A 13,210-nucleotide genomic window follows, 5' to 3' on the forward strand; every position below is an offset into this window, starting at 1 on the left:
ATTCCCAAGTAAACAGGGCAAAACTTGTCTTGATATAACTTTCTCTGGAAAAGCAGCTGAGTTGAAAGCGAATTAGTCTATCAAAGTCCAAACCAGAGGTTTTGTTTGATTGATTATGTGGTAGTGAAGTCATTGCCAATTCTTAATAACCCAATAGGTAGATTTTCTCCATGAGGATCTGTGCTAACTTGCTTTTACAAGTCCTCCCATGGTCCCTTTGGGCATAGAGTGCTATTATTTTCTGACCAGTCGGTGGGAATTACTGTATTTTTCAATCTATAAGATGCACTCCCCCCCGCCAAAAAGTGTGCATCTTATAGAGAGAATGTTGCTGAAGCCCTGCCCATCCGCCGGCCCTCACCCTTTGGCCTCTGCCTCCCAGCAATTTGCCTCCTTCTAGCAAACAGCAAACAGCCTGGTTAGCTTCAGCACAGCCTGATTTAGCACGAGCAGCTGATTGGCAGTTGTATCGGCCTCCCGGAATATAGCCCAACAGCTGTTCCAGGCTGCAGGGATCACTGCCACCCATCACCGCTGTCGCCGCCCATCATCACCACCTATTGCTGCCTCCACATGCCCCATTTTTGGCCCATTTCAAGTGGTGACTATTGGTGGTGATAGGTGGTGGCAGCGGCAATCCCCATCGCCTGGAATAGGCCAAAAACGGCACACGTGGAGGCCGAAAATGGGGTGCACAGAAGCCAAAAATGGGATGTGCGGAGACGGTGATAGATGGCAGTGGTGATAGGCAGCAGCGATCCCCGCAGCCTGGAACAGCTGATGGGCGGTATTCTGGGACACCGATACAACTGCCAATCAGCTGCTCATGCTAAACTAGGCTGTGCTGAGGCTGACCAGGCTGTTTGCTCTTTGCTCTTTTCTTGTTTTTCTCCTCTAAAGCTAATGTGCATCTTATAGTCTGGAGCGTCTTATAGTGTGAAAAATACGGTACTTTTATGGCAATCTTCTCCAATCTAGCACTTTCCGTTGTGAGAATTTCCACCCACTATACACAAGTATGGGAATTCTAGAAGTCAGGAAAATATATTTTGAAAGTATTTGTTTAGAGAAGAGGTGGTTAAGAGGATAACTTTTAGACAAAAGTAGAAGTTGTTCACTTCTCTTTCTCAGAAATGTTTGATGCATGTTAGAAATTGTCTTCCACAAAGCTGGTCCCTGGTGCTAAAAAAGTTGGGAACTGTTATGTTAGAATGCATCACAACATCCTAAAGTTTAAATATCTTATTTGGCTAACTGGTGTTGACTATTGGATATTTTCTTGCCTGGTTCTAATTCTAATTTGGAACTTTTGAAATTTTCAGGTAACTTTGTTAAATTTCATGATAACTTCAGAGGGGATGCAAGATCAGCTGCTTGGAATAGTTGTGGCAAGAGAGAGGCCAGATCTGGAAGAAGAAAAACAAGCCCTGATCTTACAAGGAGCTGAAAATAAAAAGTATCAAAATATTATTAGATAGAAAATTATCTCAACTGAATGATAATGTTCTACAGAGAGAAAGTAATTAACATACACAAGTCCTCGACTTACAACCATTCACTTTTAATTTTATGATGGCATTGAAAAAAAGTGATGTATTACTGGTCCTTACATTGAAAATTGTCACATGCCCCGTGGTCATGTGATTGTAATCTGGGCTCTTGGGAACTGGTTCACACAACAGCTGCAGCATCCTGCTGTCATATGAACCATGGTGGCACAGTGGTTTGAATGCAGTGTTGCAGGCTAACTCTGCCACTGTGCCAGGAGTTTGATCCTGACCAGTTCAAGGTTAATTCAGCCTTCTATTTTTTTGAGGTCAGTAAAATGAGGATAACTCAGCTTGTTGGGGGCAATATGCTGACATTGTAAACTGCTCAGAGACTACTGTATAGCTCTACTGTACAGCAGAGAATGACATATAAGTCTTAAGTGCTAAGTGATTTGCAACCTTCTCAGCTGGTTTCTGACAAACAAACTCAATGGGGAAGCTAGTAGGAAGTTGCAAATCACAGTCATTTGGTGTCTCACTTAATGTCAGTGGCCGATTTGCTTAATGTCTGTGGTAAAAGGTAATAAAATTGGGTATGGCCATGTGATGCCTCACTTAATGACTACATTGCTTAACAACAAGTTTTACAGTCTCTAAAGTGGTTGCAAGTTGAGGATTACTTGTATATAATCATTAACTGTGTAGCTCTTGATAAAAAGTAGTTGACTTTATTACTGGAAAAGTAAGAATTTTGAAAATTCTTGGACTAACAAGACCTTTTCTTGGACTAACAAGACCTGTAACGTGTGGTCTGACTTTGTAGGTAATTGAGAAGTCAAAAGAGTGGAAATTATTCTGTGGATGTACTCTTGAGTTTTATTGGCAGAGAATTTTCTGTAACATATGGAGAGACATTTGAGGATATTATTTCTCTCTCATACAAGGCTTTTAAAGAAGTCTTGTGTAAAGGGCCAATGGCTATCTCTGTGTTTATACAGAGAATCCTTCACTGAAACAATTGAAATATGCTAAATGATTTTTTTGACATTCCATATTTTCCTCTGTAATTTATAATGCTTTCTGTACCATTGAATGATTCTGTGCCTATTATATGCTAAACTACAAGGAAACTAATGAAGATTTATATTAACCGAGTTTTAGCATGTGGTACAAAGGGAGTCATTGGGTCTTTATCTTGGTTAAATAGCTGTACAAAAACACTCATGAGATAGCTCATATGTAGACTTTAGCACCTTAATGGAGAGTAACGTAAGCTGTCCATGATGGTTGTATGGAATCTCCTACTTTTTTAAGGGGAAACGGGGTGTGTGTGTGTGTGTGTTACCAATGTTTTAATGTTGACTTTTAGTCTTTCCAGAGACATCTGGCTACTGCATAGTGAAGTACGAAATAACTGAAACTAGATCAGATTGTAGATACTGTTTGATAACACAGATTCCTCGTGCTTTCTTTTTCCTAGTACCATAATAACGAACCTTTCTTGTGAGTGGGCACTTGAGAAGTTGATGATTAACATATGAAAAGTACCAGACTAGGAAAGACCTCTGCGTTCCAAAGTGGACTTCATTAGTTTCAATATAAAATGCAGCTCAGGATAGAGTAGAATTAGGAAAGATCTCTGGCCATTGAGAAGAGCAACTCAGACTTTCCTCAAGATTAGCATAGATCAGAGAGATTTAGGAGGTAGGGATTGAACTGGGCCCACTATTAACTTTTTCCAAGAGTGGAAAGCTTGTGATTTCACTAAAATGGGCTTCTTCAGCAGATGCGCTCTAATACATTTTAGATTTTAATGAGCATTGTGGAAGTTAAGTGCAACACATTTGAAAAGCATCAAATTAGGGAAAGCTGATGTAGACCTATAGTACAGGTAGTCCTTGATTTACAACAGTTTGTTTAGTGACCATTCAAAGTTACAATGGCACTGAAAAAGGTTATGACCATTTTCACAGTTACAACCTTCTCGGTATCCCCATGATCATGTGATCAAAATTCAGATGCTTGATAACTGGCTCTTATTTATGACCATTGCTGTGTCCTCAGGTCATGTGATCCCCTTGTGAGATCTTCTGACAAGCAAAGTCAATGGGGAAGCCAGATTCACTTAGCAACCAGTTTACTCACCTATCCACTGCAGTGATTCACTTAACAACTGAGGCAAGAAAGGTTGTAAAATGGGGCAAAATTCACTTAACAAGTTTCTCCTTAACTACAGGATTTTGGGCTCAATTGTGGTCATATATTGAGGACTACCTGTATGGGTGTTTTGCTGAATGGCTGGAATGGGTCAAGAAATTGTTGTACAAAATCAGTTTTGTGTCTGTTTAAACCTTAAAGTTTAAAATAACTGTCAAAGATTTAAACCCTCAAATCCAGTTTTGTTTCTAAAGTAATTAATATTCTAGGATCCCTTGACTATATCAAATCATTTTTAGATCACTCGTAGCTTCTACAAGGGTAGATTAATAATCTACAACGTTCTTCTTCTACAAGGTTAGATTAATAATCTAATTTTCTGTTATAGACAGCTACAGGAAATAGAGGACAAAATTTTAGAAGTTCTGTCATCGTCTGAAGGAAATATTTTGGAAGACGAGACTGCTATCAAGATATTATCGTCTTCTAAAGCTTTGGCTAATGAAATTTCAGAAAAGCAAGCCGTAGCAGAAGAAACTGAAAAGAAGATAGATGCTACCCGGATGGGCTACCGCCCCATTGCAGTTCATTCATCAATCCTCTTTTTTTCAATTGCTGACCTAGCTAATATTGAGCCCATGTACCAGTATTCCTTAACCTGGTTCATCAATCTCTTCATCATGTCTATAGACAACTCAGAAAAGTCAGATATTTTGCAAGAAAGGTATATGAAATAATTACGATGCTAATGTTGTCTTTACCATCTGTCCTAACTGTGGAGCATCCAGCAAGAGCGGGTGGGTTGGGATTTATTTTAGGCTATTTATTGAAAAGTTCCAGATAAAATTCATTTATTAAGTTTATATGCCACCCATCTCACTGTCGAGTGACTCTGCATGGTTTACAGCATCATAAAACGGTAATATAAAGCATTAAAACCTTGAACATTAAAAATTAACAAAAAACTGTATAAGATAGGAACCAATACAAGTCAGGTGGAGAACATATTTTCTTCTAAGTCTACTAACTAACCTGAGACTGGAATCAAGTTATATATTAAGTTACCGTATTTTGGGGAGTATAAGATGCACTTTTTCCTCCCCCAAAAGTGGGTGGAAATGTCTGTGTGTCTTATACAGTGAAAGTTGCCGAAGCCTCACCCACCTGCCGGCCTCCACCTTTTGGCCTCTACCTCCCAGCAATTTGCCACCTTGAGCAAACAGCCTGTTTTAGTTTCAGCTTCAGCACAGCCTGATGAGCACAAGCAGCTGATTGTCGGTTGGATCAGCCTCCCAACAATCAGCTGTTTCAGGGATTGCCATCGCCCATTGCCGCCTCTGTGCACTCCATTTTCAGCCTCCGCATCCCATTTTTGGCCTCTGCGCACCCCACTTTCAGTCTCCACACATCCCATTTTCTGCTTGTTCTAATCCCCGCCGCCCAGAATGACCAGAAAATGGGGCATGCAGAGGCTGAAAATGGGGCGTACGGATGCTGAAAATAGGATGCGGAGGCCAAAAATGGGGCGCACGGAGGTGGCAATACGCGATGGCGATCCCTGCAGCCTGAAACAGCTGATCGTTGGGAGGCCAATCCAACTGACAATGAGCTGCTTGTGCTAATCAGGCTGTGCTGAAGCTGACCAGGCTGTTTGCTGTTTGCTGCAAGGAGGCAAATTGCTGGGAGGCAGAGGCAGATTTTTTCCCCTTGTTTTCCTCCCCAAAAGCTAGGTGCCTCTTATACTTCGGAGCATCTTATACTCTGAAAAATATGGTATATAATAATCAAATTAGCATACAGTATGTGTACTGATTTCATTGGATTAAGTATGTACTTATGTACTCCTGGGGAGTACGTACTCCCCAGCAAAAAAGTATTTTATTGTAATTTGTGCCAAGGTGAGCAAATCTATATCTGTTAGTAAACTTGTAGGTTATTTGTGATGCACTTCAGATTCCCACTATTTATTTGCTTCAAGTATGTATACTACTTCCTATTTTCCAAAATTGTTCTAAAGGTAACAATGCAGCCAATGCAACCATCTTAAATTAGAGGTAGTCCTTGGCTTACAACAGTTCATTTAGTGACCACTCAAAGTTACAATGGCATTGAATAAAGTGACATGACCATTTTTCACAGTTACCACCTTTGCAGCATCCCCCTGATCATGTGATCAAAAATCAGATGCTTGGCACCTGGATCGTATTTATGAAAGTTGCATGTCATGTCATTTTCCCATCTACTGAGAAGCAAAGTCAATGGGGAAGCCAGATTCACTTAACAACCAGGTTACTAACTTAACTACTGCAGTAATTCACTTAACAACTATGGCAAGGAATGTCGTAAAATGGAGCAAAACTCAATTAGGAAGTGTCTCACTTAACAACAGATATTTTGGGCTCAATTGTGGTTGTAAGTCGAGGACTACCTGTATATCAGGGAGACAGGGGGGGGGCAATTGTGGATATGCAGGAGTCGATTGTTATGCAGGAAGAGTGTGGGTTTTGTTCTGTTCTGCTTCACAAAACAAGTTTGTGTTTTTGGTTTTCTGATAAAATGAAAACACGGGAACGCATGCCTTTATAAAGTGTTTTCAATATGCTCAAGTCTATATGAAGAGAAGCTGCTGTTCTGGGCATATTTTTTACCTATGCAACTTTAAAGTATTGGAGACCAAATATTTTGAAAGAGATAAAAGCTTCACTCTGAAGAACTATGCAAGAAAAAAGTGAATGGAACATTCATAATTTTTTCAATCAAAGTTTTCCTTCCCCTCCAAATGTTCTTCTTTAATAATTCAATAAAAATACCAAAACAGGACTTAAATAGAAAACCTTGAGAAAATTAGGCAAACCTAGCTTGACTAATTTCAGTATCTTCAGTTAATTGGACACAGCATTTAAGTTGGCTTCACTGAAAAGTCATTTAAAAAATAATGTGCTGTGAAAATTGAGTTCAGTGTTAGATTTTTATGTGAAATTAATTTGTAGCTTGGGACTATTAAATAATGAACACAAACTTGATATTTAAATTCAGCCCCACCACCAACCGCTCCCCTTCACCTTCTCTGTACTTTTTGGATATTTGATTGCTTGCTGTTTTCTTGTGTTTGGACCTATTTATTCTCACCTTGGACCCCATTACTTACAGTTTCAAGTTGTTGACACTTTAAATGGGCCAGCTAGGCTTCTGGCAGTGTGGACTGCAGTTAGACAAGGCTGCTGCTTGTAAGTGTTCAGAGACACTGCTTTGCAAAACTGTATAGGCCTTTTTGAAAACGCAGTAACAGAAATTGAATACATGTGTTAGTTTTCAAATGGACTATACGGCAAAATTGTAGTGTTCAATGCTGAGTAAGTTATGTCAGTCAGATAACCCTATTAAGCCATAAGATAGTTTAGTGGGATAGGGTGGGGGAGGGACACAAATAACTTGTGCACTTGCTTTTGGTTTAGGCCCTAGTTTGTTGTTAAGGTAGTTGTTGGAGAAAAGATACATTGAAATAACAGTAAACAGTTCAGTGAAGGTGTTAACACAGAGCTCAATAATAAACTCTATTGAAAATAGAGATGCCAATATTATATTTTCCTTATATAAATTAATGTCATGGCTACATCTGTAATATTGTTTGTAATTCTGGTTATTGCATCTCAAAAAGGATATAGTGCAGCTGGAGAAGATTTGGAGGAGGGCACCTAAAATAATAGAAGGAGCGGGACAACTTCCCTGTGAGAAAAAATTGTAATAATTGGGAGGTGAATCAGAGAGGATATAACTGAGATTTACAAATTTATGCCTGGTATGGATAAGGATAAGCTATTTCCCCTTTTCCAATTTACTAAAACTAGTGGTCCCCCATTGAAATTCAGTCCTGGAAGTATCAGAACAGAAGAAAGCATTTTTTGTTTCATTTTATTTTACAAAATACATAATTTAACTTGGGAATTTGGTACCGTGAGGTGTGATGCAACCAGTTTGGCAGTCTTTAGAAAAGGGTTGAACTTGAATCGGTTTATGGAAGTCGGTGGCTATTAGATGTCAGTATGAGTGCCTCTGAGGGATTAGTGGGGTTCCTTGTGCAACTTTTTAAAAATAAAATATTTAATAGAAAAAATAGATTACTCCTGTAGAGTTGAAATTTCAAGGATCTTCAGACTTATGGCTGCCAGAGTGCTGTCTTTTAGATCCCTTCTCTATTTTTTTTTATACTTTCAGACTGAAGCTTCTCAGAGATCACTTTACTTACTCCCTCTATGTCAACATCTGCCGCTCACTCTTTGAAAAAGACAAGCTGCTCTTCTCCTTCTGCCTGAATGTAAATCTTCTGAAGCACGACGCATTGGTTAGTGCTGCTAAAAACACATTACTGGATGGGATTTTTGCATAATGGGGTACCATACATCTGATACTCTAGTTTTCCCCCAAATATTTCTTAAGCTCTGAATTCCAGCAGGAAAGGGCAAAAATGGTCAGAATTGCTTGTTTACTTTTAAAGAAACTGGAGCAGCCCCTTGGCCCCTTCCTGCCCTATTCATACATTTCCTAACAAACTTTCTCTATCCTCATTCCATCCTGCCATTCTCTCGGTTCATTGCCCTGTTGCTCCATCTCCTTCAGTTCTTCCCTTCTGCTTGCATCTAACCTTGTATTCCTCCCTAACTTGCCCCTTTGCTGCTTGCTTGTTTTCTCCCCCCTTGTCCTAATTCAGCCTTCACCGGCACCAGATCAGATCCCCCTTTTCTCTCCAAACAATGATCTTTCCCTCTTTATCCCAGGATCCAACCTCCTCTGCTTCTCTCCCTCGTTCCAAAATCCAGTCCAGCATCAAGCCCTCTGCTCTTCCTTATCTTGCAGCTTTCCTCCATTACTACTACTATAGGGGATGGGCCATGGATGGGACAAGGCTCAGAAGGTACCCACAGGGAGAGTATGTGATGGGTGTATCACTGGGTGGGGTGTGTGTTTATATTTCTAGGTGTGTATGAATGTGGTTGATTTTTTTTTATTGGGGACACTCAGTTATGGGGGACCTTCAGGTTTAACTTCCCACTTGACCATGGGGTTGCTTGGTGAGTTTAAGTTAGTCATGTTCTCTCAAACCTACTTATCTCAAGGGCTGGATAAAAGTCTTCCTTTCTCCCCACATAAACTGCCTTAAGCTCCCAGGAAAAGGCAAGATACAAAAGAAAAAAAAAAACTTTTTGAATACAGGTGGTAAGGCAACCAATTCACCAAAATGTTCTTTTTCTAAAAATACCTCAACCAGTTAAAGTGATGTATTGTTAAGCATTTTGTCTCCTCTATTTTCTGGAAATATTTTGTTGAAATATGAATCTAAACATAACAAGTGATTTGCGGACAAGCAAGCTTTTATGAAGGACAGTGGAATAAGATAAGATGGTCTTTACCTGAGTAACAGTTCCTCAGGCAAGAACGAACTCTGTTTTTAAAGACAGCTTCACCAAAATACTTTCTTATCAACAGAGACTGTGTCAGAGAAGGTAATTACAACATTAAAACTCATGATGCCCTGGGACTTCAGAACATTTGGACCCTAGGGATAATTTTGAAATGATGCATATCTTTGCAGATCAACATTAACATTGGGGTCCTCCTGGATGATTGGTCCTTGCAGCTATGCTGAAAGACCAGACCAGAATCCCTAGTTTTACAGATTTGGAAGGATTTGATCTGATCTCTCCCTTGTCACCTCAGATTCAAAATGGCTGTCTTCTGGCCATAAAAGGGCATTGTTAGAGTAACCAACAGTTCCCATTTCCAGTAATTTGCAGGGTTGCACTCAGAACACCTTGAAACTTGAATCCTTGCATCTTACTATACTCTTCTCCATTTGAGTTCAGTTGGTAGCATTGCCCAAGGAAAAACTGAGAGAAGAAATACTTCTTCTCTTCCCTTTACTTGTTCTCTTTCAATGTTTGCATGATTGTCCAGGATAGACATTAGGACAGGAGGCCTGGGGGTAAGTAATCAGCTTCCAATCAGATGCAATTTTTAACAAATTTGAAAAATACAGTCTCTGAACTTTTGGCTGCATAAAACAACTGCATTTTGCATTTCAAAGTTTCATGTAATTTATTTTGTTTGCAATCATTGCAGATTAATGAGGATGAGTGGAAGTTTCTGTTAACAGGCGGGATAGGCCTGGACAATCCTTATTCTAATCCCTGCCCCTGGCTTCCCCAGAAATCATGGGATGAAATCTGCCGCCTGGATGATTTGCCAGTGTTCAGAAGTATTCGAAAGGAATTTATACGCTTGAAGGAAGGATGGAAAACTGTATACGATAGTTTGGTAGGACTGTAATTATCTGGTTACATTCCTCCTTATTTAAATAAGCATTCATCTCTGCTTCAGCATTAAACCCTCCCATATGTATATTTATTTTTGTATTCTAAACTATGTTTATAAGAACAATCATTACTTTTATAATTATTGGTAATTTTAATGGAAAAATATCAACTTTTAGATTACTAGGAAAAATTCAAAACAGTTCACATACTGTTTTTTTTTTTTATTGTAGATCCAGCCTTGCTGTGGTCTGGTTTTTTTTACTTCTGATATGCTTTTATCATTTATTTTATCGTTTCCATTTTAGAATTATTTTTAATGAAAAGCAGGCTATATATTGATGCAGGTTTTCAAGGCCAGCATCAATCTAATGGAGATGTGCTTCAGGGCTAGTAGGTTAAGGACTGCTATTTGATATTCTGATATTTTGCTGTAGCTGGTATGTTCAGGTGATAGCAATGTAACATATTTTTCAGGAGCTCACATGCAACTGAATAGGATCTGACAGAGCTTTTGTGTTTATAGCAGAACCAATTGCTAATTGGACCATCTTATCATATTTCTGGAAAACCAATTTCTGGCTGGTTCTATATCTAGGTGAATTTTGAATTCCAAAGGAGCTAATTTTTATTGCTCTCTTTTTGAAACATTCACATTTGAGAGATTGTTGTTGATTCTACTCAAAACGTTCAAACTCATGTTGTCATGGCATCGTCATGTGACATATTGGGACTTTCCCCCCCTTTGCTAAAATGTGGGTGAGCATGGCCAGTGTGTGATGCATCTGGCCCACAGGCCAGGAATTTGACAGTCCTGTTCTACATGGCTTTGGTTAATTAAAGCCTGTTTTATTTTAAGTCACTATAAAGCTGGAAACCAGACTGTGTTAACCTTCAGATTCTCTTTCTTCTTGTTAAAGTTATTGGAATATTTATAAATCTCAATGGCTTCTCTGGGCACTCAAGCTTTATTATTATTAATTGGATATTAATGAGAAGTGCTTGATGAACCCAGTTTGATGAAGTATTGCTTTGTCCAAATTGACCACAGCTCAGTTTTTTGCTGGGTGGGCAGCTGTAGACACTGGAATACGTAAGTTCTGGAACTTTCTGAGGGTAATACATTTGCTGTGCTTCTAAGTAGTAGAGTTAGAGAGTATGCTTGAATGATTCAAAATCCACTACTTACCATGGAACAGAATAGGGAAAAGCCATTTCTTGAGGTCCAGCAAAATTGCTAGATGCGGGGCAATAAACATGACTACACACAAAGTATGTGTCTTACTCCTATATTAGCTACTTCATTGAAGATATACAGTAATCCTGTTGCGATTAGGACCACAGTATGTGGAGAGGAAGTGGTCTGCTCCCCCTCCAGTTCCTTTATCTGCCTCCATGTATGTGCTAGGTTTTAAATAGCATCTATTGGTTCCACTGAAGCATCACCTACTTTAGCTCTCAATTTAAAATGGGTTCATATGTTCAGGTGAGGCTATTAGGTTGGTATGTTTTTAAATAGAATACAGAGACAGACTGGGGAATGACTTAGTTTCATGATAGAGCACACTTCCTTTGAGGCAAGAGAGTTCATGTTTTGACCCCCGCTATGTCAAATAAATTAGAATTAAAAAATCAGGTAAATGCGAATGACCCTTCCATTAATGTTAGTTGCAGATGATTGGAAAACCTTCCATTCTGAAAGAAGCAAGAGGAGGAAGCTTCTGCAGAAACATTTTTGAGAAGCCACCCCAGAAAACTGGGAGCAGAGCTGTCATCATTCCATTGACAATAGTTCCAATGTCATTGAGACATAGGATCGTGGTTTAATAACTGCTGATTAACCACACTTTTGGATAGGCAAATTGTTTGCTAATGGTCCAGAATAAATTATTGGACAATTGTTTCATTGGGAGTTAATGACTGAGAAATAGCTGGAGATTTCCATGAAGTGTTTTGAATGAATTTCCTAAGAAGCTAGCCATATTAATCTTCTGTAGCGAAATATTTTTTCTGGCACCTTAAGCAGCAGATAATTATCACCCGAGTTTTCATGAACTATAGCTCATTGTAAAAAAGTGAAGTTTCAGCTTAAATTGGAAATGTGCATGCAGTCAAATAAACACATGCATGCATACTTGTATGTGTGAGGCTGAAGGTAGGACTGTAAAAAATGATTCATTTGGATTCATATGGATAGTTCTCAACTTATGACCTTTTGACAGTCTTACACCTCACACAACAGTCACAGCATCCTCGTGGTCACATGACTGTAGAGCGGCGTGCTTAGTGACCAGCATGTATGTTGATTGTATGTCAGTTGCAGTGTCCAGGAATCATATAATTGCGTTTGGCAATCTTAATGAGTATAGCAAAAAAAGTCGTAAAATTGGGCAGTTAATGGCCACACAACTTAGTAACAGACATTCCTGTTCCAATTGCGGCCATAAGTCAAGGACTATCTACATCCTGACTTGAACTTTCTATGATATGAAGCTGAATCTTTTGAAGATTTTCTATTTGGTTGTTTGGCATTATAATCTCCCCTTGCAATTTTTTTTGCTCAATAATTGTCTGTGTTTTCAGAATCCTCACCATGAGGAATTCCCTGAGGAGTGGCAAAATAAACTAGAAGGGTTCCAGAGGATGCTAATCATTCGTTGTCTGAGACCTGACAAAGTAAGTAGGGTCAGCTGGTTTAACAAATGTATGTTAGACAGTGCTATCTAAAAGGGTAGCTTAAAAAGGGTAGCTGTGTCTTTTTTTAAATCTACGATGGAAGTAGCCAATGCTGGAATAGCTGGGGGAAGAATCTTTACTTGTGGTGGGTAAATAATTTACTATTGGGTGCATCTCTCTCTTCCTGTTACATCAGAGAATGGAAAAAGGGACAAGAACTTTCCAGACACAGAAACACGGATTGCCTTACATTACTATGATGCTTATTTGTTTTGATGATTCTAGGTAAATATTCTTGTTTTTTTTATACATACAGTGGCCTTTGACAAACTTTATAGACATTTCCAATGGATCATTTAACAGTTTCTTAACTGCCTCTCCCCTTCCCTAATTCACACAGGTTACTTCTAGACTATTTTATGTAAAAGTATTGCTGTCTTCAGTTTTATAGGAGTCAGATAATAGATTAAAAAAAATGAATAGCAGATATATTAATAAAATCATTTTTTCATATTTGTTCATGAAGGAACACTATTGTGACACACAAGTTCATAAATAGGGAAACTCATCATACCTTGT

General features: G+C 38.9%; 1 protein-coding gene across 1 annotated transcript in view; it reads left to right on the forward strand.

Moving 5' to 3' along the window:
* Positions 1-13,210, forward strand: part of DNAH7 (dynein axonemal heavy chain 7) — a 158,490-nt gene that overhangs the window by 123,894 nt on the left and 21,386 nt on the right. Inside the window, exons 49-53 of the mRNA XM_087949540.1 lie at positions 1,323-1,456; positions 4,036-4,371; positions 7,863-7,989; positions 9,765-9,959; positions 12,539-12,631. Coding sequence (XP_087805666.1) covers positions 1,323-1,456; positions 4,036-4,371; positions 7,863-7,989; positions 9,765-9,959; positions 12,539-12,631 — 885 coding nt within the window. The remainder of the gene's footprint in view (positions 1-1,322; positions 1,457-4,035; positions 4,372-7,862; positions 7,990-9,764; positions 9,960-12,538; positions 12,632-13,210) is intronic.

This window comes from Notechis scutatus, chromosome 1, assembly GCF_049901735.1.
Source record: "Notechis scutatus isolate UNSWTSFEM ecotype Mainland chromosome 1, rNotScu1.2, whole genome shotgun sequence".
NCBI classification, from domain to species: domain Eukaryota; kingdom Metazoa; phylum Chordata; class Lepidosauria; order Squamata; family Elapidae; genus Notechis; species Notechis scutatus.